This window comes from Hydra viridissima, unplaced genomic scaffold, assembly GCF_058129835.1.
Source record: "Hydra viridissima isolate aposymbiotic clone 2 unplaced genomic scaffold, HvirCarnegie_v1 scaffold_9, whole genome shotgun sequence".
Classification (NCBI taxonomy): Eukaryota; Metazoa; Cnidaria; class Hydrozoa; order Anthoathecata; family Hydridae; genus Hydra; species Hydra viridissima.
The window spans coordinates 6,070,366-6,098,315 of NW_028324308.1; the positions used below are offsets into that span (position 1 = coordinate 6,070,366).

General features: G+C 27.6%; 6 protein-coding genes and 1 long non-coding RNA gene across 19 annotated transcripts in view; 6 read left to right on the forward strand and 1 right to left on the reverse strand.

The window, feature by feature from the left end:
- The window catches only part of LOC145185579 (RAC-gamma serine/threonine-protein kinase-like), a 385,494-nt gene that overhangs the window by 170,925 nt on the left and 186,619 nt on the right, over positions 1–27,950 (forward strand). The gene's annotated exons all lie outside the window — the stretch shown is intronic.
- LOC145186156 (cilia- and flagella-associated protein 65-like) overlaps positions 1–27,950 on the forward strand; it is a 259,850-nt gene that overhangs the window by 170,925 nt on the left and 60,975 nt on the right. The window lies entirely within an intron of this gene.
- Positions 1–27,950, forward strand: part of LOC145185156 (uncharacterized) — a 216,225-nt gene that overhangs the window by 170,916 nt on the left and 17,359 nt on the right. The gene's annotated exons all lie outside the window — the stretch shown is intronic.
- LOC145186157 (prohibitin-2-like) overlaps positions 1–27,950 on the forward strand; it is a 227,685-nt gene that overhangs the window by 170,823 nt on the left and 28,912 nt on the right. The gene's annotated exons all lie outside the window — the stretch shown is intronic.
- On the forward strand, positions 5,902–9,195 carry LOC149883748 (uncharacterized). 3 transcript variants are annotated; one of them, XR_016456055.1, is made up of 4 exons: positions 5,902–6,266; positions 6,700–6,742; positions 8,355–8,472; positions 8,983–9,195. It is a non-coding gene; the product is annotated as an uncharacterized LOC149883748 (long non-coding RNA). The 3 variants fall into 3 exon arrangements; XR_016456054.1 differs by lacking the exon at positions 6,700–6,742 and having other exon boundaries at positions 5,905–6,266; positions 8,983–9,183; XR_016456053.1 differs by lacking the exon at positions 6,700–6,742 and having other exon boundaries at positions 5,906–6,151; positions 8,983–9,180.
- Positions 12,895–27,711, forward strand: LOC145185152 (solute carrier family 49 member 4 homolog). Of its 3 annotated transcripts, none has more exons than XM_090099091.1 (9): positions 12,895–13,089; positions 16,380–16,463; positions 25,053–25,188; positions 25,320–25,544; positions 25,657–25,747; positions 26,160–26,682; positions 26,762–26,948; positions 27,045–27,227; positions 27,404–27,711. In XM_090099091.1, exons 3-9 carry the CDS (start codon positions 25,074–25,076, stop codon positions 27,541–27,543), a joined length of 1,464 nt encoding a protein of 487 aa, XP_089955217.1. In that variant the 5' UTR covers positions 12,895–13,089; positions 16,380–16,463; positions 25,053–25,073; the 3' UTR covers positions 27,544–27,711. The 3 variants fall into 3 exon arrangements, with proteins under 3 accessions (XP_089955217.1, XP_089955219.1, XP_079917077.2); XM_090099093.1 differs by having other exon boundaries at positions 12,934–13,089; positions 25,320–25,556; XM_080060951.2 differs by lacking the exons at positions 12,895–13,089; positions 16,380–16,463 and adding an exon at positions 24,637–24,954.
- LOC145185153 (phosphatidylserine decarboxylase proenzyme, mitochondrial-like) lies at positions 13,103–22,916 on the reverse strand. Of its 7 annotated transcripts, none has more exons than XM_090099099.1 (8): positions 22,670–22,916; positions 19,197–19,299; positions 15,156–15,351; positions 14,813–15,049; positions 14,567–14,717; positions 14,139–14,288; positions 13,821–13,987; positions 13,103–13,694 (listed from the first exon to the last, which is right to left on the reverse strand). In XM_090099099.1, the coding sequence occupies exons 3-8, from the start codon at positions 15,165–15,167 to the stop codon at positions 13,476–13,478; spliced, it is 936 nt and encodes a 311-aa protein (XP_089955225.1). In that variant the 5' UTR covers positions 15,168–15,351; positions 19,197–19,299; positions 22,670–22,916; the 3' UTR covers positions 13,103–13,475. The 7 variants fall into 7 exon arrangements, with proteins under 7 accessions (XP_089955225.1, XP_089955220.1, XP_089955226.1 ...); XM_090099094.1 differs by having other exon boundaries at positions 15,161–15,351; positions 22,670–22,911; XM_090099100.1 differs by lacking the exon at positions 22,670–22,916 and adding an exon at positions 19,540–19,730.

Here is a 27,950-nt window from a genome sequence, read left to right on the forward strand (position 1 = left end):
GAATTATAACATTTTAAGCATAAATAAATTAGTTTGAATGTAGTTTGTTAGACTGACACAGGCACTAAATCAATTTCTGCACCTTTATTGCTGCCATTTTAGTTTTTTTTAACATTTGAAAAAAATTTTAGTTCTAGCCCTGGAGCAACTATTTAGCTACCATTTGGCAAAATATGGTGTATTCAGTGCAAATTTTACTCAAGATATCATTGTTTTAGCTAAGGTAAGATTTTAGACAAATTATGCTGACTCAGCATCAAAAAATGGAAATTTCATTTTTCTTTTAAGAAGTTAAAGTTTTAATAGAATTTCCTTATATAAAAAATAAAAAACAAGTTTTTAACCTTTATAAATAAAAAGTTAGATTTAGAGGGGGTGAGCCACCTTAAGAGCAAGCAAAATCTTTGTCTCCTTTTATGATGATTTAGAAAAATCAAAAGTTTGTTAAATTAAAAATGATCAATTTCAAGATATGTGAACGCATGTTATTTTATCGATATTGCATTTCTGATTTACAGGTGTTATTATATAACTTTTAAAAAATCTATTTTTTTTTTGTGGTTAATTTGTTTCTTCATGATTTGTGTGTTTTTTGATTTTTTTAAATCATATATAGGTCGTTGCGTTTAGTAAATCACTACTTACAATGATCTGTGTTTTGTAACATTCTTGTTAACACGAAGAAATATATATTAAAACTGATATTGATCAAGACTATTACCTATTTACCGAATCTGGAAGCAAAAAGAATGGTGCTCATTATTTTTATTTAAAGATGAAATTCATTGAGTTATGCAAGAACCATTCCAATCAGAACACATCGAGAAGTAACTACAAAACTCTGACCGTTAACCTCTGTCCTTTTCTACCCAATCAGTCCTGAGACCCTTAACCTTAGCCCCAACCTCTGCGCTCTATTCATTTACCTGTCATACCATACCTAAATAAATCCTCGTCACTCTTACCGACCTTAACATCATATTTGCACTCTTCAAACATATTGTCATCAAATTGATAATAAATTTTAACATTCATTTAAATTACTTTACTTCCTCCATTCGTGCAACATTGGATTTTATGTTAAAATCGAATAACAAGAAACAACTTTGAATAATTTGAGTGCAACAATTTTCAATGTAAAAAGGAGAATATCTATTTAAAAAAAAAAGAAATTAGGCTTATGATACGCATCTACCATAAAAAGTTAAAAAAAATTCCGTTGACGTTTAGTTTCATACAAATCCAGAAGTTTTTCCAGTTAAATCAAAAGTTCAATGAATTCATATAAAACTCTGCCAGTATCTGCTGCAACAGGAGAAAAGTTATTTTGTCAATCTTTCCTATTTAAGGAATTCAATTGGTGAAAACCGTTTAAATGGTTTAGCGATAATGAATATCCACTGTAAAAATCAAATGATAACCTAGGATGTCATCGATGCAATGGCAAAAACATCAAAAGGAAAATCAACAATTTATAAATAATGAACAAAATCCTGTTCACTTTTTTATCAAAAAAATAAATAAAACTTTTTTAGATATATGTTTCTTACATTTATCGTGCATAAAAAATATAATTAGTTTCATATAAATTTTGTTTACATATGTTTTGTGCCGACTCCCCGAAAAAATATTCTGTACCTTTACAATATATGTTTTTTATTACATAAATAACTACTGTAAGTTGTTTCATAAACATCAGTGACGGACGTTTCTGATGCAAACAACTCAAAGAATTTTTTTTTAATATCGTGAATTAGAAATAGCGAAGATACAATAGAGCTGGCCTAACATGAATAAACATAAGAAGAGGTTTAAACATAAATAAATTTAATTTATTCTTCTTTAGACCGAATTCTCGTCAATTCCAATTGAGAACATTTTCATAAAATTAAGGAAATAGTATATATATATATATATATATATATATATATATATATATATATATATATATATATATATATATATATATATATATATATATATATATATATATATATAATGCTGATTTTCATTACGTGTAAAGAAAACATTTTTTAACATTTTATTCTTTGATCTATACAGAAATAAACAAGCAATTTTTTTATCGAACGATTAACACGTGGTGTATCTGTGGCGAATTGGCCTACAGCAAAAGTGTTTTATCCAACTGGCAGATGTATGCTTTTTCTGAATTACATTGATAAGCAATATATTTTTCCAACTTTAACTTTATTAATTCAGAAGAAGTTCTTAACTACAGTGAACAGATATAAAACGCACAAAATACAAGGAGTTTAAATTGTAAAAATAATACCATTTAGTTTTAATTATAACAGAATAATTTTTAGTTGTGTTAAATTTTTAATTTGCGAAAATGTGATGTTTTATAGATATAGTAGCTGTACTACAAAATGGTTTTCTGTACTTTAAAATATCAATGAATTCAATCATATAAAATGAGTGAAGTGGAAAAAAAAAGAAAATCTTCATATGTAAAAAAGTTGAAAGTAATAAAGCAAGCAAAAGTATTTTGTATCCATTACAAATAAAAATAATAAACAAAAATAAAAGTATTACGTAGATAACAGGACCGTCAGAACTAAATGAGGGAGGCAGAAGGAAGGGTTGAAAATAGAGGTAATAACTTTTTCTCTATTAAATCCATACTGTTTAAAACATTACTATATGCTTTAGCATAACATTATCATTGTCTGGTAATAATCAAGATTATCATTTTTGGGTTTCCACAAACAGCTATTTGGACGTAATTATGCAGAAAGTATCCAACCACAAAACAACGAAACTGAGAAAAAGACGTTTGAAAATTTAATGATACCAAAGCATTTGATTAGTGAACATCAGTGTATTTTCATCATGAGGATAATTATATGTATATGTATTTATTTATATGCCTTATTTATTTGTATGTATTTTATCTGTAATGCATATACAAAATTAAGGTGATTTAAAATTTCATGGTGAATTTTCAAGTCAATTTGACTGTGTAGAAAACGTCTGTTTAATTTGTTTTTTAAAAGGAAAAAAAAAAAAAATACTTAAGTTTTCTTTCATATCAAACTTTCCATTTTAAAATAGGCTCAGTAAATTCAAAATCAAAATTTCCATAGCGACGCTCCTAACAACCACTTTTGGCTCATTAAAAGACCCTAAAAAAATTTTTCTTGATGCTCAAGAAACCTAGGGTTGGTTGCTGTAAAATCATTACATTGCTTTACTGAAATTTTAACTACATGCAAAAAGTAACCAAACTTCAAAATGTTTTACATAAGGTTGTTGTTCATAAAAGTCGGATGAAAGTGCAAGTGAATCAACATTTGTATTTGTTTACAATGATTGTTTATATTAATCGGTTAAATGAATTTCCTGTGTTATTCTTTTTTTGTTTTACTTAATTATAGTGAACAATAGCAAAAAGAGTAGAGGTTTGTTACGAAAAAAATCTGACCACTCAAAGGTATTTTCTAGACGCTCATTTCAAGGTGACAAACATACAATAAAACAAGAAGAATCAGCTGAGGTTCCTTTTTCTAACCCACCCAGGTCTTCTGGAAAGAAAGTATAGCAATAACTTTTATCAATAGTATATACTCCATTTTTTCTACTGACATTCTTACACTAGTTATTAGAGAGCTTACGATATGAAAACTGCAAGGGCAACAGAGACGACAAAGGTCTGGATCGAGCGGTTGCGACTAACAGTTACGGTATTCAAATAAAATTAGTTACGAATTTCTGCTTCAAAAAAAAAAGAAAACATCTTGAAATAAACAAAAAAAAAATTGAAAATGGCTCCTTTAAGAAATGTTAGAAATAGTTTATTGCTTGCATTCAGGCTTGGACTGGGCCGCCGGGAGACCGGGAGATTCCCGGTGGGCCGGTTGGCATAAAAATTGTATTATATTTTTAGTTAGGCTACATTTTATTTTCCAAATAAAATGTAAATTAAAGTTCAGACTGGTTTGAAAGAGAAAAGAATTAGAGCAAATCAACTACTTGAAAGTGCAAAAGATAAATTTCCTACCAATGTTCACAACATGGTAATGAATCAAGTAATCAGTAGTTTAAAACAGAGATTTTCAGAGCATGGTAGTCTATATGCTGATTTATCTTGTTTAGATCCAAGAAATTTTGCAAAAATTTTGAAAAAAATGCCTAGTGGCAGATTGCAGCATCTGAGTGGGTTGCTCAGAAAGTTTGATGCTAGTGTAACAAAAGATCAGCTTCAAACGGAATTATCGGATTTCGCAAGGAAATGGGAAAGTTTCGAAATAACTCTTGAAGATGAATGTAATTTGATATTTGAAACAAGAAATAAATGCAAATCTTGCAAAAAATGTATTGTTTGTTGTTACTTTGTCCTCCAGAAGTTTAACTTGCATAGTCTTGCGTATTCAAATTTGTTTCTGGCTTAAAACTTTGTGCTAACATAATCCTCATCTCAAGTTGCTTGTGAAAGGTCATTTTCGAAATTAAAATATATTTTGAACAGATTAAGAAATTTGATGAGCCAGTCAAGTTTACAGTCATTCATGCTGATGTCTTGTGAAAAAGACCTTCTTCCGAGAAATAATAACGATGCAATAATTGATGTCTTGGCATCGACTAGTCAAACGATGAAAAAGTTGCTATACTAGTCAATATTGAATAGCGATGGTGTCTACTATTTCTAGACTCCAACTAACAGCAGTGTTTTAGAAATATTTGTTTTTATCAATATTTAGGCTGGGAAGTTTAAATCTTTTTTTTATATTTTAAATAATAGTAAACAATAACTTTATAAAACGCTAATTATCCCGTTGATGGGCTCAGTGACGCAACAGCTTTTAAACTATTACTATAAGTTAATATAATGTTTTTTGACCAATTTTTTTTTAGTAATGATGAAAAGTTTGCATTAAAATATATAATTTCTAAAAAAATCTCGCCTTAAAGCCTATTTTCATTGTGATAATTAAACTTTTTTAGTTTTTAGTTCAGTGACGCAACCTAATTTTTACAGATGTGCATGTGACAAAAAAACACTTGAATTATTTTTAAAGACTAAAAGTGTTTTCACTCAAGACATATATATAATCTCAAAGATTCTTTCTAACAAAAATATGGATGTGTTTTGGTTAAAATATTGCAAGAACTCGCCCTCAAATTTTACTTACTTTTTCGAATAATAAAAAGAAAAAAACAGTTGCTAACATTCATCAAATTTATCTACTCGGTTCAAATATTTTCTACTCAAAATATATTTTAACAATAATTTTAAGGTGTTTAAACTACAGTTAAAGAAAAAAAATCTTTTGAAAAAAGAAATTTTTAAACACGAAATTTCCATCGTGGAAATAGCCATGTGTGTGTGTGTATATATATATATATATATATATTTACATATAAAATTTATGCAACATACAATGAAGTGGGCCGCCGTGACCAATTTTCCCGGGCCGGTTTTTCAAGTCAGTCCAACCCTGCTTGCATTAGAATCAAATATCATAGACGACGAGGAATTTACTACCCAGTGGGCACAGGAACGTTTTGCAAACGTTTAGTAAACGTTTAATGGTCGGTTGAACGTCGAATATATTGGTAAAACGTTTTAAAAACGTTTGATAAACGTTTTAATAAGACTTTTTTTTATTACTTTAGCGGGACCTTAGAAAAACCTTTAAAAAACGCTTTTTGAAAACTGTAAACGACTAACTGCGCATGCGTAATATTAGACAAATTTGAACAACAAAGATATATATGTAAGCCTATAAGCAAATTTAATTTTTGAGGTTTCTCACTTATATTATATATATATATATATATATATATATATATATATATATATATATATATATATATATATATATATATATGTATGTATGTATGTATGTATGTATGTATGTATGTATGTATGTATGTATGTATGTATGTATGTATGTATGTATGTATGTATGTATGTATGTATGTATGTATGTATGTATGTATGTATGTATGTATGTATGTATGTATGTATGTATGTATGTATGTATGTATGTATGTATGTATGTATGTATGTATGTATGTATGTATGTATATACTAAACTGCCATAACTAAAGTTAAACTACCATCCTCAAATATAAGCAACAAGGAAGCAATTGTAGTTACATAAAAATAGTCAGAACCTATTACAAGGTAAGTTTGAATTATAAAAATTTTTTATTTTTTTATTTTTATTATTAATGTATGTAGCTATTTCTAGGAGGACTGTTCTACTCCAGCTAGAAACAGTTTTACAACCTATGTACAAGTAAAAACACTTTTTTTCCATAATGACATTCATAGGATAATATTTCTATAAAATTATTGAGCACTTACATGTTTTTAGCTAAGTAAAAATTCTTTATTACGCAGTGTTATTGAAGATTTAAAATTTAAAAAATGACTGTAAATTTAGTAGACTTTTTAGACTATTTAGATTATAGTAGACTATTTAGTTGATAAAAAATGATCTTTTTTTGCATTTGTTTAAATGTAATGATGTAGCATATCACATTTGTTTGCATATAAGAGAAGTAAGTCCATATATTGCAGTGTAAAAAGTTGTTGAATATAAGTTTGTCAAAAAATGTGTTAATTGTAATTTTTCTGTTTTTATTCAACATTTTATCTTGATTAAGTTAAAAAATATGTATGTATTTTTAATAAGTTAAAAATAATATATTATTTATTTTTTTTACAAGTTAAAAAAGACTACCTAAGAACTGGGAATTTAAAACTTTTAAAGTAATAACTTTTTTTATTTTTTTCAAATTTAAATTTTTTTAAATTTTGTAATTAATTATATTACTTTTGTAAAATTATTAACATAATGTTTAAAGTGTGATTTTCCCTCAATAAATTACTTTTATAAATGTGTGTATATGTAACACCCTTTACACGAGCAAGTTAAACGCAGTTTATAAAAAATTTATGTAGAATTCTTTGTTGCTGTTGTTGTTAAAAGTTTCACAAACAAAATATAGTTTGGTGTATAAGTTGATTAGAAATCATTTAAACTGAACTCCTGATAGGATGCATGAAAAATAATGGGGAAAAAAATAGAGTACAGAACATGGATGTTTCCTAAGGACACAGAAATGTTTGATGTTTGCCTGAGTAATGATTGGAAATTAAATCCTTTAAAAAACATTTTAAAAACTTCTTAAGTTAATAATAATTTTTACTTCGTATAATATTTTTGCAGGACCTATAAAAATGGCTTCACAACCCTTATCTTACAAACTGTAATCATTTACTTAAACATGTGTATGCTTTACAAGAACATGGAATGCCTTCATATAAATGCTCTACAAGTTTTTTTAATAAAACTTTTTTAAATATAACTGTTATACACTTTATGATTTTTTATATGGTCATATAAAATTATTTTTATATAATATTATAATATTAATAAAGTAAATTATTATAGTAGAATTATTAATCTATTAATTTGTATTATGATATTATATAGCTATAATAAAGTACATAGATAACTGCATAGCCTATATATTTCTTTTGTGATTGTTGTATTTTGATATATAATAAGCATCAATGTATAAAAATAAATTTATAATAAATATATATACATATTTTTAAATAAATGCATAAATATACATATGTATATATACAGATATATAGTTAGAACATATAAGGAGTCTTGCTACATTGACTGAGGGTTTTGGTTTGGGCAGGCAATTTATCAATTAAACACCTTTTATTTACAATTTTTAAACTTTTTTTAATCTTCTAAATTAATTTCTTTTTTATTTAAATTTGACATTTAATGGTAAAAATTATATATATATATATATATATATATATATATATATATATACACACACTAGAGTGACATCAGGCATACTTTTTCTACTTTAACAGGTTTTTTTTTCAACCTAAAACAACAATATCAAATATCTCAAGTGCATTTAATAGCGCTGCTATTATGAAGTATATATATATATATATATATAATTTTTATAAAAATTATATATATATATTTATATATAAATATAAAAGCAGTTTTTTTGTTGTTTTTTTTATTTAATGTATGAAATTTTACATTTTTTAGTTTTTGTTATACACATTTTATTATAAAGTATTAAAATAAAGTTATTCACTTTTTACAACAATTTAGTGCATTTCATTTAATTTCTAACTTGTAGTTTTTGTATTTGTTACTGTTATAGATATAATATAATACAAAGATTTTTGTGCATATGTTCTCAGTATTGAGTAGCAAAGAAATAGTTGCAAGAAAACAATCTCAACCAAATTTAAGTTATTTTAAAGGGCGTTTTTTATAATAAAATTAGTATATATATATGAAATGTAAATGAGATAAAAATTACTATTTTAGTGTATGGAGAAAAAATAGAAGTAAAAACGAAATTTATTAATGATTTCATTGAACCTAATTTTGATGAGTATTATGAGTATCAAAGGTGCAGACATTGTTACAAGCAAATAAATGCAAGGTATGTTTGAGTTAAAAATATTAGATAAATAAATTTTTTAATAAATGTATGAAGCTATTTCTATTCATATTTGAATGAAACAGTGCAACATGTCACAGTTATTTGCACATAAGAGAAGCAAGTCCTATTATTAAAGTGCAAAAAGTTTCTGAATGTAAGTTTATCAAAGAATGTCATCTGGTTTTATTAAACATTTTATGTAAATAAATATTTTTTATCAAGTTTGAAAGTATTTCCAACATTAATAAATAATATATGAAGTTTTTTTTCATCAAGTTTAAAAAACTACCCATGAAGCATCACTTGAATTTATTGTTATGAGGAACTTTCATCAGGCTTTTTTATTTTATTTTATTACATAATCAAATTATAACAAGGTTAAAAAAATTGTTAAATAAACTAAAAGTGAAGTGTAGAATTTACCATGAGTATAAATGTGTGTTTAAGTAACACCCTTTATATGTGCTAGTTGAAATCCATGAAAGATTTCTATAGTAGTTCTGTTTTTAGAAACACTGGTGTCACATACAACGAAGTTCGATTCGGTCGATAAGTTGAAGATCATTTGAAGAGAGCTCTTGACAGAATTGCATAACAATTATTTTATAACGTTTTTGTAGGCTTATTTGTAAATGTATGCTTTTTTTTTGTATGCTTATATTTTAAATAAACAAAAAATTAAACTTTTAGAAATTTATTAAATTATCGTGATCTAGGCTGTTGCTCCTAAATTTTCGTTTGTAAAAGATTTTTTTTTTGCATAACATAACTTATTTACTGAAATAACTTATACTTAAATAAATGCATTTAGGATAATCCTTGAAAAGGTTAAAACGTTTCATTTACATAAAATAAAAACCCATCAAAAAAGGTTTTCGTGAGACCTTTAAAAAACGTTCAAAAAACGTTTTTAGGAAAACGTCCGGTCACCGTTTCACATGAACGTTCAAAAAACCATTAAGAAACGTTTTTGTGAGACGCTTAGAAAACGTTCAAAAAACGTTTTTAGGAAAACGTCCGGTCACCGTTTCATTTAAACGTTCAAAAAACCATTAAAAAACGTTTCACGGTACCTTTAAAAAACGTTTGCAAAACGTTCTTGTGCCCACTGGTACTGTACAAATTTAATTCGTCTACGAATCCAGATTTACCGTTTTGGAGTTATAAGCAATTTTGTTTAGAAATCATGTCTGATGATGAATGCAAAAGTGAATTTAGATTTCTACGTAGTGATATATATCGCTTACTCAATGTACTTCAACTACCTCAAGAGTTTTTATGTTATAATGGGTTAAAAGTTACTCCGGTAGAAGCACTGTGTATTTTTTTTAAAACGATTCTCCTACCCATGTAGACTACTCGATATGATACTCGATATATATATATATATATATATATATATATATATATATATATATATATATATATATATATATATATATATATATATATATACACATTTATACTTATGTATATATCTTAAATTTGTATCAGAAATTAAATAATTACTTTGTTACACTTTTGGAGCAAGTGCTACTTTGATCCATTTATAAGTCGTTTTCAGAAAACACGAATTTCAGCGTTTTGACGTTGCGTAAAAAGTTTTAAAACGGCATTTCAGGGAATCCCATCCATTACGCATGCCTAGTGTCAAATATTTGTCATAAATTGTAGAAGTTGCCGTTGCAGTTTTCTTATCGTAAGCTCTCTATTAATTTAGCAGCAACATGCTCAAACTGTTAGAAAATGACTATTTAAGAAAGAAAGGATTGTCCATATTTTTTATTGTTGGAATATTCTAATTGTAGTTGGTGTAAAATCTTTTATTCAAGTAAAGAAACTAAATGCAAAAACAGTAGTAGTAGACCTCCCAAAAGTAGTTGTGGTAGATTACGCCAGTTTAGAACATGAAGTGTGAGTATTTAAACATGCCATCTGCAATGAATGTTACAGTGTTTGATGAATTACAAAAAATTGTATATTTGAACGCGATGTCCAAAAGATAACTATACTTTTAAAACCAGTGTTAAGGTAGGTGTAACTTCTGCAGCCATTAAATTTAATGAAGAATCAACTGGAATTTTAAACGTTTTAAAGACCTGGCAAGAAAAGTGAATGGAAAGAAAATCCCTTGTTATTGTTAAGCAGCAGAGAAAGCATATTCGAGCTATGCATAAAGGTTTTACAAACGCTTATTAACCAGAGAAAATCTGAAGCATGCTTATGGTTTATATTAAAGATATTTTTGTTTGTTTATGTTTTATTTCTAATGAACTTTATTATCACTTAAATTGCATTTTTTCTCAGCAATGAAGTTTTTAGGCGGTGCGTCATATAACTTTTGATTGGTTTAAACTTTGCTGTTGAAACTTTTTTTGAAAAAATGTTTTTAGAAGCAGAATTATACTTACCCACAGTTTCATTTTCAAACCTTGTTAAACGCGAGATATTCAAGCTTTAATTATCTCAGATCTAGTTATGCAATTAGGCTAATTCTATTTTCATACTTGTAAAAGTATAGTATAAACATACTGTAAAAAATTTAACATTATACAACAAATGGTTCTTACTGAACTTGACATACAACAAATGGTTTTTTCTGAACCTTTGAACCCCAAAAAAGGAGCTATTCTATTTTTTTTTTTTTTTTTGGCTTTTTTTTTTTTTAAAGTATAGTTAGCAGTATATCACTTTTATGGCAAAATATAAAATTAAGATAATAAGAAACAAAGGGTTTTTCACTCAAATGTTTCACCTTAAGATTTTTCTTAAATATCCCACATTTGAATGTTTGAATATTTCCAATAAAATGTTGAAATACCAAAAAGATTTGACACTAATTCGTTCTGTGTGGATTGGTGCTTCTTCTATAAAATATTTTGACACTATTAGTATAAAAACAAAAATTGCGTATAATATAAAAACAAAACATGTATAAAACGTAAATTTCACCGAACCTATATAGATGGTTTCTACAAATTAAATCGACTTGGATTTTTTCTAACATTATTATCGTTAATGTTTTATAAGTTGAAAAAGTAGACAACTTTCTGACCATATGGAGTTTTTTTTACGTCAATTTAAGTCAGATAACTGCAATCTTGGTTGATATAAAACTGAATTGCCAAAATCTATTACTATTGGAGCTTGGAAGTTTCAGCAGAAGCAAATCTGTTATTTTTTAAAAGAAACCATGTAAAAGTTTGCTTTTGGAAAATTTTGGGTGGCAAGCTTTCTGCATAATTACATAATCATTTATGATACTTTAAATGCAGAAATAAAATATCTTAAAAAGAAATGTTGAACTTTGGGAAAATTTCAATTCTCCTCATGCAAATTATAGAAGATCCATTAAACGCTTCATGTCATTTGCGTTTAAACAAGTAAATGGTCGGGTCAAAATATCATTCTCCAGAAGTGTGAAAATTCAAAATTGGAGATTGATTTTATTATGTAAATTAAAGTTTTTTTAACGATTCATTTATCTTTAAAACGAGTCCATTACTAAAAATGCATATATTCTAAAGAAATATCACCGTTATGTGAAGAATTATCACCGTTATGTGAAGAAATATCACCGTTATGTAAAGAAAAACTTATGTGAAGAAATATCACCGTTATGTGAAGAAAAACCTACTTTCTCAAATTACACAAAGATTCTGTTATCTGAATAAAATATCCAAATTCTTTTGTTGTATAAAGTGCTTGCCTTTTCAAACTTTCTAACAAAAGAAGTTTCATTTTGATGTCGATTGAAAAAAAAAGGAAGTTCTAGAGTACAAAATTTAAAATTTGTCTTAATACCCATAAAAGTTCCGAACAAAACAAATAACAGCGAAAATATATTTCAACTTAAACTTATGACTTGTCTTACTACAAATTACACGATTCGAGTGAATCGCAATCTTGATGCTCTAACTCAACGAACTAACACCGATTAAATCATTTTAAAAAGCTTTTGTTAAGTATAAACTAAACTCAAATTATAATTATAAATTATGAATGATGGCGTGAAGTAGAACACGCTTATCAATCAAGATTTCGATTGAATCAAGAAATTGTATTAGAAAGAAAATTAGAAACAAAACACAAGATATTGGGTAAGAGCAACGAGTGCTTTTTTAGAAAAGTGGCCAGTATTTTTTTGAAGTTTTTTTTTTCATTTTTATTGAAGCTAAAGTTCGGAAGACAAATGTTAACTAGCTTATGTAGCTTGAAAAAAATCAGATAGCATTTTTGTAGTTTGGCTCAATATACAGGAAAAAAGGTTAAGTGGTTAAAATCAGAATTTAAGTTAAACTGCATTTTTTAAAGATTACAATATATTTTAAGAGCAATATTCTAAAGATTTTTATTCGCAAATTGTCATTTTAAACATAAAGTAGTTTACTTTAAAAACTAAAAATCTTTTTGGAATACGACAGCTGTTTGAAAATATTCTTAACAAATTTGATACACAAGAAAGGAAAAAAAAAAAAAAATGAAGAGTAACTTATGGTTGCTACAACAATACCTCCACAACGTTTGAAAGTTGTTTAGACCAAAGACTAAAGCAAGCACTCATATATGGTTTTCAAGAGTGAAACGAGTAATGGTTAACGTATTGTTCGTAAAAAAGTAAGATGTTTCATTTATGTGTATTTCTTTTATATTTTACAAAAAAATTGTTGATACTTTGTATCTAGTTTAAATAAGCTAAAACAAAAAATGAATCAAAAAATAAAAATTAGTTTGAATAAACTCAACATAAAACGTAAGAATAATATTACTAGCATTACACTAGTATCATCTAACTAACAAGATATTCTATCAAGAGTCCTACACTTTTTATCATTATATATCGGATACACTTATTCTAATAGTATTATCAACTGCAAAACTGCAGCATGAAGCAGCCAACAAATTTGCTTGTATCAAAACATGAATTGATCTTTTTTTATGCGAAAGCTCAGTTTCGAATAGTCTCAAAAAAACACTCAAAAATTAATCTGGAGAAAAAAGTGCTAACTTTCATTTTTAACGGTTCCTAAAGGTTCACCGTATTTAACTTTATCTCCGCTTTTCACGTTAAACTGAAAAGTTTTAGGTGCAGTAAATACTAAGACCAGTGACGAGCCAAGTTCAAACTTCCCAATCGCATCACCTCGTTTCAATAAAATTCCAGTGGAATAAAGCCGGTCTTGAAATCCATCAGAATTAAACGGATGATTTGTGGTTAATTGCTTAAAAAAAGAAAAGAAAAAAAGACCTTAAATTTAGACCTATCATTATACTTTTATCAGTAATAACTATGCGCTATCCATGCGTTTGACTTAGAGAAAAAAACCATAAATAGAAACATAACTTACTTTTTCTACTGGAAAGTTCAATTTTATTGAGCCCACATTATAAGCACCAATGGCTCCATACATGAATAAACCGTGCTCCCATTTTCCAGATAAAAGAACTCTTTCGTTTATATTAAAGATACCGTCAACAGTTCGTAAAACTCGAGGATTTACTGAAAACAAGTCACCTAAAAAAAACTGGGTTAATACTAACTGGAAAAATTGATCAACTCTGAATTTGGTTCTTTCCATCATTTTCTCCTGAAACTATTTTAAATAACTTTTTATAACCCTTCTTTTAGTAATAAAATATTATAAAGTAATGATTTTATAATAAACCTGGAATATGTCTACGTTGATCAACAGTCCATTCTGTAGGGGAATGGAACCAATGATAGTCACCAGGTGCAAGATAGAAAGTACAGTAAAAAATATTGAAATCATCGTGTTCTTTATTACAACTACCAGCAGAATACACCGGATCAGATTCTAAAATACATTAAAATTTCATTCAAGCCTTACAAAGCATCTAAAATAGAACTTGTTTTTTTTCTTTACTGAATTTTAAATATTATTTCTATTTCAAACCCAAACATCTATGATACAAAAATCTAACTTCCTGGACAGAAAATAGTTCTTAATTACCAAAAAAAGACCATTGCAGCACTGTACAAAATGAGATATTTTTATTCAATTTTAATACTATTACAAATATGTTTGTCTGCATAAAACAAAAATATCACTAAAAGAATATATAAATATTTTACCTGGAAAACACGAACAAAGCTTTTTAAAAAATGGGTGTCTAGGACCAAGAAATGTACTAAGAGGGAAAGTTACTCCTTTGATTTGTTCGAGGCTCATATCTTTATGTGAGACCGATCCTAATGATAGTATTGTTGAATCTGCTGGTGAAACCTATAAATATTGGTTATAAAATTACTAGCATTAAAAAAAAAAAAAAAAATTAAAACAAACATTTTTAAAACTGTAAAAATTTGTTGAAAACCTACCATGGTTACAGACTGATCAATTTCCCGCACACCAGGTTTCAATTGACGTGTAAAAAAAGCATTAAAGGTTTGATACTGTGTAACATCACTGATCACTGCTTCACTTAAATTGCAATCAAAAACACGACAATAAGAGTTAATTAAAGGTGCACGCAACCACAGTGGAATGTGAGCATTAGAACAATGACCCCATACTCGAGAAAGAAAACGGGTTGGAATTAATTTAAATGCTTCAACCTAAAGTACAATCTTTTTTGTTAGACAAAAAGATTGGAGCGAGTGCAAGTAAAAAAAAGAAAATTCTAAAAACAAGTATTAAGATACATGCAGCAGTACATTTTACCTGACCTGCCATGGTTTAAATCTAAAGCTGCTTTTTATTGTTTCACCATCAACTTCCTCATTTGATGGATTGTGTTGACGCCTCCATATATGTCTTAGCTGTATAAAACACAATAAACCAAATCCAACCCCTGCTGGAATATAAAACCACTCGATACGTGATTTCCGCACATGGTCTTGATGATTCTTAGAAAAATCTAAAATTAAGATTAACAAAGAAATAGATTTTCCAAATATTGTCATTTAGGTTAAATACATAAAATATACTAGTCATATCCATAATGTTTAGAAGTGGTACAGAAAATTTTAAGTTAATCATTCAAAAATTCATCCACTTTTTTCTTTTTGATAAAACTAGTTAATGAAGATTTCAATTTTAGAAGAAGAAAGAAAGATTGTTTCTAAAAGTTGATAATTTTTCCTTAAACTTTGTTTTTGTTTATGTCCATTTTTTCCCCAATATTAAACATGTAGAAAGTGGTAATTCCAACCTTAAACAAATTGTTTTTTCAAAAAATTTTCATAAAATTTGATAAATTGAGTTCAACAAATTTTTCAGAGTAAGTTGTTAAGCTAGTAAAGAATGCTTTTAACAAGATTCTTCATAACCATAGCACATAGAGTTCTGCATGAGCTACAATGGATGGTCAAAAATATTTACTTTTTCAAAATGTAGATTTTCAGATTTAAACTGAAAGCTTACAAAGAAATGGGAATTTTCTAATTTAGCTATATAGTTCATTTTAATGGCTAGGACAAAACAGTTAAATGACCAATTTCTTTTACATTACACAAACAGGAATCACATATAAAAATTTTATACAAAAAGAGAAATTTTATGTAAAAGAGAAATTATATATGTAGAAGAGAATACAATTTAAATGTCAATTTGAAAAAATAAGAGGAGTTTTTCAAAAAGTATTGTTGGAGTTCAATCATAAACTAAATAAATCAGTGCAAACATAAAACCAAAAAAACTTATTTTTTAATAAAGAAAGATTTCAACACAATAACATGCAATTAAACTTTGACAATTTTCAATGTACACAAAATAAACTCAATACCAATTTATAAAAATTTTACAGAAAAATAAATATATTAAAAAACTTAATTCAATATTAGTATTTCTGTTTAGATTTGATGAGTGCAGAAGATTTTTTTTTTAAAAGTTACCATGAGCAACATTTATTTTAAAAATTTAGTTTGTTTTATAAATTTTTTATAGAAAAAGCTTAAAACTTCAAAATACATTACTGCATATTGCAACATTAAACTGGCACTGCATTACCTGTGGCATTTCTATGAAAAGGTTAGTAAAAATGTGCTGTTAGTATATGTTTATTATATAAATTTATCTTATCAATTTAAAAACTACATATTTATACACACAAATTAAAAAAAAATAAAATATTTCAAATACATTACGACACAAATAATTGGGCAAAATGATATCTGAAAATCTAAGTAGTGCAACTAAGTACTTTGAAATCATATTGGGTGTCTACCACTTCTAGATGATAAGATATTTATGAGACTGTCATACTTGCAAGAGGCAAATTATTTCCTTAAAGATTGTTTTTAAGTTTCATCTTTGTTTGCACAGTTGAACATCTGTATGAGAGCAAACCACTAGCATTAGGCAGATTGCAAATTATAACTGCACTTTTCTGGGAAATCTTCAGTCTGTTGGCATTTGTTAAATAGGGTTTTTAAAATAAATTTTAATCATAGCTGGTTATACTTAAAAATGTAGGAGATCTGAGACGTTGCTCGGAGTAGTATTCAAAAAAACAAGAGGCTTCATAAATAAACCATGTTAAAAATTAATTGACAGTTTTCTTCAGTTCTATGCCCAACTAGCAAGCATGGAATTAAATCATCTTGAGCTCCTCTGTCATAATAAGTTTTAAAATGTTGAATTAGAAAAATAGGTTCATTAGCTGCTTTTTTTTAGCAGCAATGACTGAATGCAAATGTTGATTAGAAATCTTTTAAAGCCATTAATAACATATTGCAGAGAACAAATCAATTTCAACTTTTGCCCTCATACAGCAACTCCATTTTCACAAAGCATAAGGTTTTTCCTATGCAACACAGTCTATGCAGATTAGCTTTCTAATTACATTTGTGATATTCACACAAACCAAATAACCCATCTAAATCCAGATGTTCCTCATTTGCATAAATTTCACTCAGTGAAACTCCTTAGCACAATACTTATTTTATAATATAACTTATTTTGCAATACAATAGTAACAGCATAAAAAAATAAAAAATACATTTTTTTAAAATATGATTTATAAATGTATTGTGTGAAAAAGTATACCAAGACATTACATAGATATACAAAAATAAATCTATTGCATTTACAATACTAAATATTTAATACTGAAAAAACATTTAACAAATATTTTGTACCTTTATTATAGATAGACAGATTTACAAAAATTCAAAATACACACACAGATATATATATATATATATATATATATATATATATATATATATATATATATATATATACATATATATACACACATATATATATGTATATACATACATACATACATACATACATACATACATACATACATACATACATACATACATACATACATACATACATACATACATACATACATACATACATACATACATACATACATATACACACACATCTTGAACACTTACCATAAAGTAATAGGCTATGGCAAAATAACTGATTAAAGTAAAGAACATTTATTTTCATTTGTTTGATCAATTGGTCATTTTCATACTGACTGCATATGTCATATCCTTTTAGGAGCTTCATTTAAAAAACTAAATATCTACTTAAAGTTAAAAACAGCCTAAACACAAGAATAGATCATAAAGAAAATGAATACATAACCAACACAATGAACAAAATGTTAAACGAGAAAAGCAGAAAATATATCTTCAATCTCAACACATAAATAATGCAAAATAAGCATGTGGAGAAAAAAAGAAAGAAAATTAATAAATTATGGGAACTTATCCAAAATGTCATAAGAATTCCTTTAAAGTCATTATATATATATATATATATATATATATATATATATATATATATATATATATATATATATATATATATATATATATATATATATATATATATATGTATGTATGTATAATATGTGATGAAGACAAATAAATATGCACCAAAAATCATTTATATATATATTAAAAAATATCTATATACTCAAAATAGGAAAATATTTTTACACATGCACATACTCATAACAACACTATAGCAATATAACAGGGGGATTCTATTACAAGACAAACTTTTTTTTTTCTCCTATAAGGATAATGTAAATAATAAACCAAATCTGAAATATTCTAAAAGAAAAACAATTTCAGTAGATGAAGAAACTCCATAAACTTTTTTGCAATATAAAAAAATCACGATTTATGCATATAAATTTCTAACTTATAGTTTGCCAAGTGCTCCAATGATGCATTTTTAAAAACAATGGAACAAAAGTTTTGTAACAAAGGTTACTAGTTGCCTATTAAAGTTTGGACTTTAAGCCGCTAGATTCTTAATAGAAACACAGGTTATTAGAAACTATACACATAATAAGAATTATAAGGTGTTAAGGTTCTAAGAAACACTTAAAATCAAATTTATCACTTGTAGTAATTCTCATTTTTTTAAATGGTTAAATTATTTTAAAAAACAAAATTCACTGCATTGAATTTATAATTCCTCTACTGACAGAAGTTTACTATTCATATTATTAACATTATTATTAATGTAACTATTTTTGCAACTAACGCATTTGAACGATTAAAATGTTCATAAAAATGATGCTATCAAATCTTATATATATATTTATATATATATATATATATATATATATATATATATATATATATATATATATATATATATATATATATATATATATATATATATATTTCAATCAGATCTTAACTAATTTTTAATTTCATCTTTAAAGATGTTCAAAATCCAGAAAATATTCCGTAACAGTGACCTATATTCAAGGAAAAATACCTCTTGTTTGTAGCCTCTTTCCTTTTGATATTAACAACTGACAGTTAATGTATTTCTTGCCATACATGCAAGTGCAACGAAAGGAATTGAACATTCTCTTTTCCTATAACATACAAACACACGTAATTATACAGCACTCAGTTAATCATGTATAATATATAAATCTGCATTATAAATTTTTATTCGCACCACCTTTTAAACGTGATTTCACTACAAAAATCTATATTGAGGATCAATTACATTTAGGCTAATGAAACTCAAACAGAAAAGTCCACTTTAAACAATTTTTGTCTACAGAGAGTCTGTCACTACTTCTGACCGCATCTGTATTCTAATGACTTACCTATAACCGCGTCTCTTTTACTTTAAGTGTTTACGTTTACTATAAAAACAAACCCTGCATCTATTTAAGAAATAAGAGTTTGGTTTTTCCGTTAGTAACGAACAATAACGAACAATAACGAACAAAAATGAATAATGACAAAAAAAATACAAACATCTTAGTCAGTTTTATGAAAGAAATCGTAAATAAAATGATTTTTATGAATAGACTTATAGCATGAAAATCAGTTGCATTTAATTTTTTTATGCTTTAATTCACATATACAATACTGCTCAAAAATTTAGCACACATTAGATTTAAGTTGCGTTTTTTTCTTTAAAAATGAAATAAAAGTAAAAAATAAGAAATTTAACGTTTTTTAAAAAACCAAAACATATTTATTTGGCTTTTTTAATTGCATTAAGAGAAAAAAAACTAAAAAAACAAGTGTCTATGATTAAAAATCTTTATTCAAAGTTAGTATACAAAAAAAAAGTTCGAAAAAAGCTGCTCGTAAGTTTAGCACAGCTGGATTTAAGTTTGCTTTAATAGCAAGATCAATTAGGGATATGTCCACCTTTGTTCTTCATGCATAGTTCACATCTTCTTTTAATTGAGTTAAAAAGTTTTCGGTAATAATTAGTTGATAAGCTGTAGAACGACTCTTTCAAACTTTCCTTAAGATGTTCAGCTGATGTTACGGGAGCTTTAGTGAGTTTGCGGTCCAGTACAGTCCATACATTTTCGATTGGATTAAGGTCAGGTGATCTAGCTGGCCACAGAAGTACCTTAATGTTGTTTTCTTGAAACCAAAGAGTCGCCGTTTTCACCTTGTGACAAGGAGCGTTGTCTTGTTGAAACTGCCACTCTGACTCATTGCTAAAAAAGATGTCTTTAGTCGGGATTAAATAATTTTCAAGCGTTTCGATATATTTATGTTGATCCATACCACCATCGTATAAGTAGCAGAGACCTGGGTCGTCATAAGTGATGCAACCCCATATGCCTACTGAACCTCCACCACCTTGTAGTCGCGGCACAATGAAGCGACTATCAAACATCTCATTATAGTGCTTTCGTATAATCACTCTGTTCTTTCGGTTAATAACTGTAAAGTTGGATTTGTCACTAAATATTTTTCTCCTTAGTTCATAGTTAGTCATTTTCAAAATAGCTCTACAAAATTTGATATGTTTTACCGATCAGTTGGTTTAAGCAGTGGTTTTCTGGCAGCAACTTCACAACAAAGTTTTCGATCAATCAATCTTCTATTTACAGTTTGTCTTGAGATATGATTTTTTAGAGCCAAGTTCACTTCTTGAGCAATCTCTTTGGCTGAGTATTTAGGGTTTTTTCCTGCAATTCTGTGGATACTATTATCATCGGTGATACTTTTTATTCTTGGTCGTCCAGATCGGTTTTTGTGTGCAGTAGAACCGGTTTTTTCAAATTTCTGAATTGTTCTGAGTACACATGAACGAGATACAGACTTAAGAGTTCGAGCTATTTCAGAACTGTTGAAACCACCAAGATGTAGTCCTAAAATACTCTGTTTTATTTCAGAGCTAATTGATTTTTTTCCCATTTCATTGGTCAAATTATGGACAAAATTTAAGCGAAAAATACCAAGTTTATTTCAAATGATGTAATACATACTATGGATATCTTAGAAACTTTTGTTCAGTTGTTATGTAAAAAAGGAAAGTTAAATTTACTTTTTAGTAAAAATTTGACGTCAAAAAGTAAAAAACGGCAGTTAAAAGACAATAGGAGTGCAAGTGTGCTAAACTTATGAGCGGCTTTTTTACACCGCTTTAAGTAGCGGTCTCTGCTTAAGTTAAAAATAGATGGTTAAAATAAAGTAATTTTTTTTCTATTTTTTTTTTCTATACAAGGTTTGTTTTAATTAACTGTATATAAAAAAAATAGAAAAGGCATAAGAAGTTTACCGCCTAAAAATTCAATTAAAAGAAGAAAAATGAAACTTAAATCAAATGTGTGCTAAATTTTTGAGCAGCATTGTAATTTAATTTAAATTTTTAATACTCAAATGAAATTAACATTTGCTAACAATCGAAGCAAAAGACCATAAGATCTTTGAAAAACAAATTTTATGAGTTTTATAAAAATTTTTTTAAAAATTGGCAAGACTTTTTTAAAAAGTTCCACTTTTTGAAACTCGCAACTATGGAAAAGTTCGAACTTAAAGTCGGAATTTTGAAAAAGTCGAGTTTTTTTTAAAAGTGAAACTTTCTTAAAAATCCATAAAAAGTCGTCTAAACTACTAAAATAACTTCTACTTTTCCAACGGTGAAAATGAAACTTTATTTTACAGTCCCACCTCCTCAGTACAAAGTAGTCAAATCAGTTAAAAAGCAGACCTAAATCGACACTGAAACCAAAACGCCATTAGCTTTAATTTAAAAAAACAACTTTTTTCACTTTTTATGAATCTTTATGAATAAGTCGAGCACGAGAATTATGATAACAAATCAGTTAAACTTATCGATATACTATATCGTTATGTATATATATCGTTATACGAGAGCATTTTTCACCCGTCGTCTTTTTGGCTTCACGCTAATAGGGTTTTGATTTGCCTCAATCTGAGATTAAATCGTTAAGAATATACGCTGTGTTAAGCTATTTTAACGCGAACATTCTGATTTTTAACGAATAGAAAAGTTTCAGGGTGTTTTAACAATTTTTGTGAATGGCACCATTTATGTATAAGCTTTTAAAAACAAAACTTAATGGAAATGTGTGTTTTTTTTTAGTATAGAGGTCTACACTCTATATATATTACTTTCTATAGCTGTTTAATTTCTATCTATTTTTAAATTATAATAAATAATTCTACTAAAGACAATAGTAATATTTTTACTAATAAGCACAATAACACGGCGTCTAAAGGTTTTTTTGTTTGGGTGAAAGAGGGGGCACAATTCAATTAAGTTAAAAGTACTGCATTCGTTAAGGTTCACTTATTTCATAAGTAAAAAAGCATTAAGTAATTGTTGCTTGTTACCAGCAATATAATTTATAAAACATTGAAAATACGACTAATCATTTGAACCTCAATTGGAAAAGGCGCCCATAAATAATATATTTAATACCAACACAACATCGCTTGAATTTAAAATTTTTTTACCTTTATGCCTAAAAAATGAAGAGCCAGTTTTTTCCTCCATAAAAATGCACAATATATGCATAAAAGCAATAGTATTTTTTTAAAAATACTGTCATTTATACAAGCTTTTTCCGCCATGCTTAAAATAACGTAACTTTTTTGGCTATTCCATCTAACAGTATTAACAAAATAAAAATGTGAGCGTGTTTTGAAACGCATCTTTTTAAAGAACTGTTAACAACAATGCATTGGTTATGCATTTTGAATTTTACGGAAAAGGAATCGCACTCATTTCATTACAGTAGACTCACGTGTTTTCTCAGCCAAAGATTTTGCATCAAGGGAAATCGAAATGACTGTAAAACGATTACAAACAGAAACTTCTTGGGAAGACTCTTAAAAAAATAAGCAACAATTATAATTTTTAAACGAATGTTATTTAGATAAGAAGCAAACGTCACAAATTTTTTCGTGACGAAACCTTAAGCGGATGTTGTCGGATGTTTTCAAACGCAATAAAAATGTTGCGCAAAGATATTTTCATCCAAAATAACAAAATTTTGACAAACAAATTTCTGTAACTCAAATTTCAAGAAAATGCGTGTTCTGCAAATTAACTAAGCTGAAAGATAATAGTTTAAGACGATTATATTAGCTGGCTCCCAGTACTATCTTAAATAGAATCTTCTTAACTCATCTTTCCTTAAAATATAACCTTATTTTAAAATTATTAGTAACTGTAAGTGTTAAAAGATAAGAATTCTTCAACCGAATAAAACATAGGTAAAATAAAATATAAACTATATAAATAGACAAAGCAAATTTTAAAACTATACATACTAAATTTATATGTAGCGAGAGTTTATTGAATGTCGTCTAAATGATCATCAAAATTTGAAATTCTTTTAACAAAAGTGCTTTAATTTTGTAAATAGCATAAAAAAAGTGAAATTTCATTACTATAATACTTTATATGAATTGTAGATATTATTCCTCTAAGATTTTGCTTTTGTGACCAGGACAGTGATGTTTTGAAATTTACATACAGTCTTGTGTAAATTCATTGCACAAATTCTTAAATATAAAAAAAATGAAGTTCCGCTAGGCTTTCCAATCCTCTACTCTAATATTTTATGTGTCTTCCTTGTGTTGATATGACTTTCTGCACACGATTCGACATGGAATCTATCAAAGTTTAACAAATTTTCCGGATTTCTGGGTCATGAAACTGAATCCGGAGGTTTGCTGTAATTTGCGTAGTTTTAGTTTTTACAGTCGTTTCTTCGTGATTTCTCAGAGATTCTTAATCGGATTGATGTCTGGGGAGTTGCCTGGTATGTCTGACATGTTACTCAATGTGTCCGACTAGTATCGGCTTACCAACAAAGTGAAATTTTAATTTTAATTCCAGCGATTCATATAGACGATAAGCTACCAATTGCAATGTACAGCTTGAACCAGCTAACTACAATTTTATTCTACATAATATAGCATAAAAATCAGAAGTTATGAGCAAATTTAACATTATTAACTTTGTTTTTTGAGGGGTAAAAATTAAATAAAACCAAGATAAATACTACATATTTATCTTGGTTTTATTTACTTTTTAAATTATATCCTTTTAAAACATCGAAAAATAAAATCATCAGAAAAAAATCATTAGAAAAACATGGAAAGAAATAATTAAAAAAAAACTTCAGCGCAATTAGTTTGCATAAGACCTGTAAACTTAGTTTTTATACTATATAGAATAATTTATAATTAATAGGATAATTGACCATTAAGATAATTAACCAATACAAATATTGTCCCTCTTAGTAAAGGTATTATATTTACAATTTATAGAGTTATCATCATCTGATAAAGTTTACTTGCATAAAGTTTAGATTTTTTTATCAATTTCTAACTATTTATCAATTCCGCTATCCATCTATTCATTTATTGTAATCTGTCTGAAAAATAAAAACTTAAATGAATCGGCTGTTTATCTCTTGTTGTGGAAAAGATTGTTAAGAAAGGTTCTGTGTACTCTGAAACACTCTCTCAAGTCGATATAGGGGATAAGGTGACATGCTGGTTGTACTAAAATCTTTTTTAAAAACTGTTTAAATTTTTTTAAAAACTGTTTAAATGTAATGAAACCATTTTTAAATTCCTAAGCAATAATCTTGGATTTAGGATCCAAATTGTGAATTTGACGTCATTCTAAGTAGAGTTTTCATACGAGTATAAACAAATCCTAAATATTCCGCTCAAACACGCGGCGTTCACTTACTAACTTAACGATGGGTTAAACTTCCAATGCAGTTAGTTGTTAAATTCATTACAAACACTCTTAAATTATTTGTTTTTGATAACTCATTGATGTTTTAGTATATTCCAAAAATATATTTGTGTTTTACAGTGCTATTACATCTCTGAAAACATGAGTTCACAGCCTCATACAGTAAAGAACACTGCTTCCTTAACACTCGATGAACCAAGTTTTAGATCGTCTGCTTTGATGTTAAATACAGTTGATAAAGCAAAAGAAAGTGGAAGTATTTGAAGATACTTTTATGTTTGCATTAAAAAAAAAAAAAATTAAATAGTATTTGTTAAATATCATATACATAAAGTATTTTTCTATTTTTATTTCAATTAATTTAAATAAACCTTTTTTTTTCATCAGACAAAATTACGACAGCGGTCTCTCCGAAGCGCTGGTCTATTTTGTTTTTGTTTTCCTGTTACGTAACTTTACAATACTTTTCGTGGAACGTCTTTGGGCCTATTTCTTCATCCGTTAAAAAAACGTTTCATTGGAATAACACTGACATATCGCTGTTAGCTAACTGGGATACAATTTTGTTCGTTATACTATCGATGCAAATGTATTGGTTGGTGCAACGAAATGGCAAGTAACAAAGTATCTTTTTCTGCTTCTGTTTTTTTTTGATTGAACTCTGATTGCACCTTTAGGAAAACAAAATTTAGTGATTGTATTATTGATGCCTCATAATTTTTAGGCCTCCGCATTACACTGCTTATGTCGCTTTCAATGATGACTATAGGAGCTGCCTGTAGATGCCTTCCGCTGAAAAAAGACTGGGTAAAATGGTAGGTTTTAACCTATGCAATCATTTAAATACTTTGACAAAGAGTTTCAAACAACAGTTTCAGTTTTAAACAACAATGACAAACAAAGAGTTTCAAACAACAGCTGCAGTTGATGATTAAGAGAAGCATTAATAGCTGTATTTAGCAGAAAAAATTCGTAATATAAAAATAAGTTATGATAAACATATATAGTTATACAAATTACAGTAAATATTTGTAATAAGTTAAATGGAGCACATTGAATTAAGAACAGCTATAAAAAAACCTTAGAACGTGGGGACACTTAATAAAGAGTGGTTGCGTTAGTAAGAATAAAAATTTCGTCAGAGCATTATTTCATTTTGTTTTTTTTTTTAAATCTGGATGTAACACCCGAGCTATTTTTGTGACTACATGTTACATTTCATTTTAGGATTTTAAACATTGGGCAGATTTTTAATGGACTAGGTGGAATGCTAGCTCAGGCGGCTGCCCCTTTTCTATCAAGTACTTGGTTCCCACCTAAACAACGAACAACAGCAACGGCTATTGCTTCATTATCATGCCCGTTTGGTATTGCAATATCTCATTTAGTCGGACCTGCAATTGTTCCGGATTTAGTTATGAAAAATGAATCAAATTTATTAGATGAACATGATGATATCTCAAGAGCAATCATGCGCTCGAGAATGGAGCATTTAATGTATTTAGAATTTGCACTGACGGCTTTGTTACTTCTAGCTTCAACTTTTTGTTTCCGAAACAAACCCACCCATCCACCTTCTAATTCAGCGTCGATTGAAAAAATAAAATTTAAATCGGGATTTTTCAAGCTTGTGAAAATCAAGGATTTTTGGTTGATAATGGCTGTAGCATCTTCAGTCACGGGAATTTACAGCGGCTGGGGAGCAATGTTAGCTGTTAACTTGAGAGGAAATGGTCTCGATATTTCTCAAGTAAACCATTAAATCTGATTTTATTTTAAGGTTTTTTATTCTAAAAATTCTTCTTTATAACATACGCACTTTTTTTTAGAAAGAATGCGGCTGGGTTGGTTTTATTACGACGATATCAAGCGTGGTTGGTGGTATTGTGGTAGGTAAGATTGCAGACAGGTTTAACTGTCGCCTAAAGATTATCATAGTTATTTTGTATTCAATCGCTTCAACGGCTTTCTTATGGATGACATTGATTTGCGAGAATATAGCACCTTTTTCTAAAGGTATTAAAATGAAAGACTTTTTTTTTTTTGTTGTTTGTTAAAATGTAAAAAAAATTGGCGCACCCATTTAAGTAGCGGTTTATACTTTTTTTTTAGTAAGTGTATATATCTCATGCATTATTGGGGGTTTTTGTGTTAATGGCTCAATTCCTTTATTATTTGAACTGGTGGTGGAACTTACTTACCCTGTACCAGAGACAGTCAGCATTGCATTTATCAGTGTGGTCAACAACTTGTTTGCGTTTATCTTTTTACTAATACTTGGAATACCAAATATAGGTAACTGAGACAAAACTAAATCTCTAACATATAATAAGCTTCATATAGCAATAAGCTAGTTTCATATAACAAGCTCTAAAAAAAATCAATAAAAAAATCAATTGATTTTGTTATATTTTTTATCATTTATTCTTTTACTTAATATTTGTTTCAATTTGTTGGGTTTTTTTTTGCAGGGGTATCGTGGATGAATTGGTGTTTGTTAGCAATATGTGCAACCTCTTTAGGGCTTCTTTTCTTCATCAGCGAAAACTACAAAAGAATGAAAATTGATGAAAAAAATCCAGAAATGTTTGAAATATTGGCTGCAAAATAAAAAACTTTTTACCTATAAAGCTTTGGTTGTTCCTCATCAACACTGACGAAAAAAAGATTTACTTTTCCTAAATCGTTTATATAAAAAACATGAGTAAAATCAATTAACTCAACCCCACATTTTTCACAAATCATATTTATAAAAAAATATTTTACATATAGAAATAAATTGTATTTATATATTTTTAAAAAAAAGTCTTAAAAAAAAAAAACTTATATAAATGAACTCCAAAAAAATTAATTCAAAGAATTTAGAATTCAAACAAAATATTGTTTTATCGAGTCCAGCAATTACATAAACGAGTGAGTAATCAAGGTTTGAAATTAAAAGTAAGATTAAATGAGTGCGCTAGAGAAATCGTATCGGCTCTTTTAAAAACTAATTTAATCCTTTTTGAATGGAGGTTA

Excerpts from the sequence above, each read along its gene's own strand:
- LOC145185153 (XM_090099094.1), bottom strand. The coding sequence starts at position 22,867 with ATGCGTTTCAAAACACGCTCACATTTTTATTTTGTTAATACTGTTAGA. Across the intron at positions 19,300-22,669 it reads TTCATTTTTTAGGCATAAAG|GAAAAGAGAATGTTCAATTC; the intron begins GTAAAAAAATTT and ends TGTATGTTATAG. Across the intron at positions 14,289-14,566 it reads GCTTTGTTCGTGTTTTCCAG|AATCTGATCCGGTGTATTCT; the intron begins GTAAAATATTTA and ends AATGTATTTTAG.
- LOC145185152 (XM_090099091.1), top strand. The coding sequence starts at position 25,074 with ATGAGTTCACAGCCTCATACAGTAAAGAACACTGCTTCCTTAACACTC. Across the intron at positions 25,545-25,656 it reads TTGGTTGGTGCAACGAAATG|GCCTCCGCATTACACTGCTT; the intron begins GCAAGTAACAAA and ends CATAATTTTTAG. Across the intron at positions 26,949-27,044 it reads TATAGCACCTTTTTCTAAAG|TAAGTGTATATATCTCATGC; the intron begins GTATTAAAATGA and ends CTTTTTTTTTAG.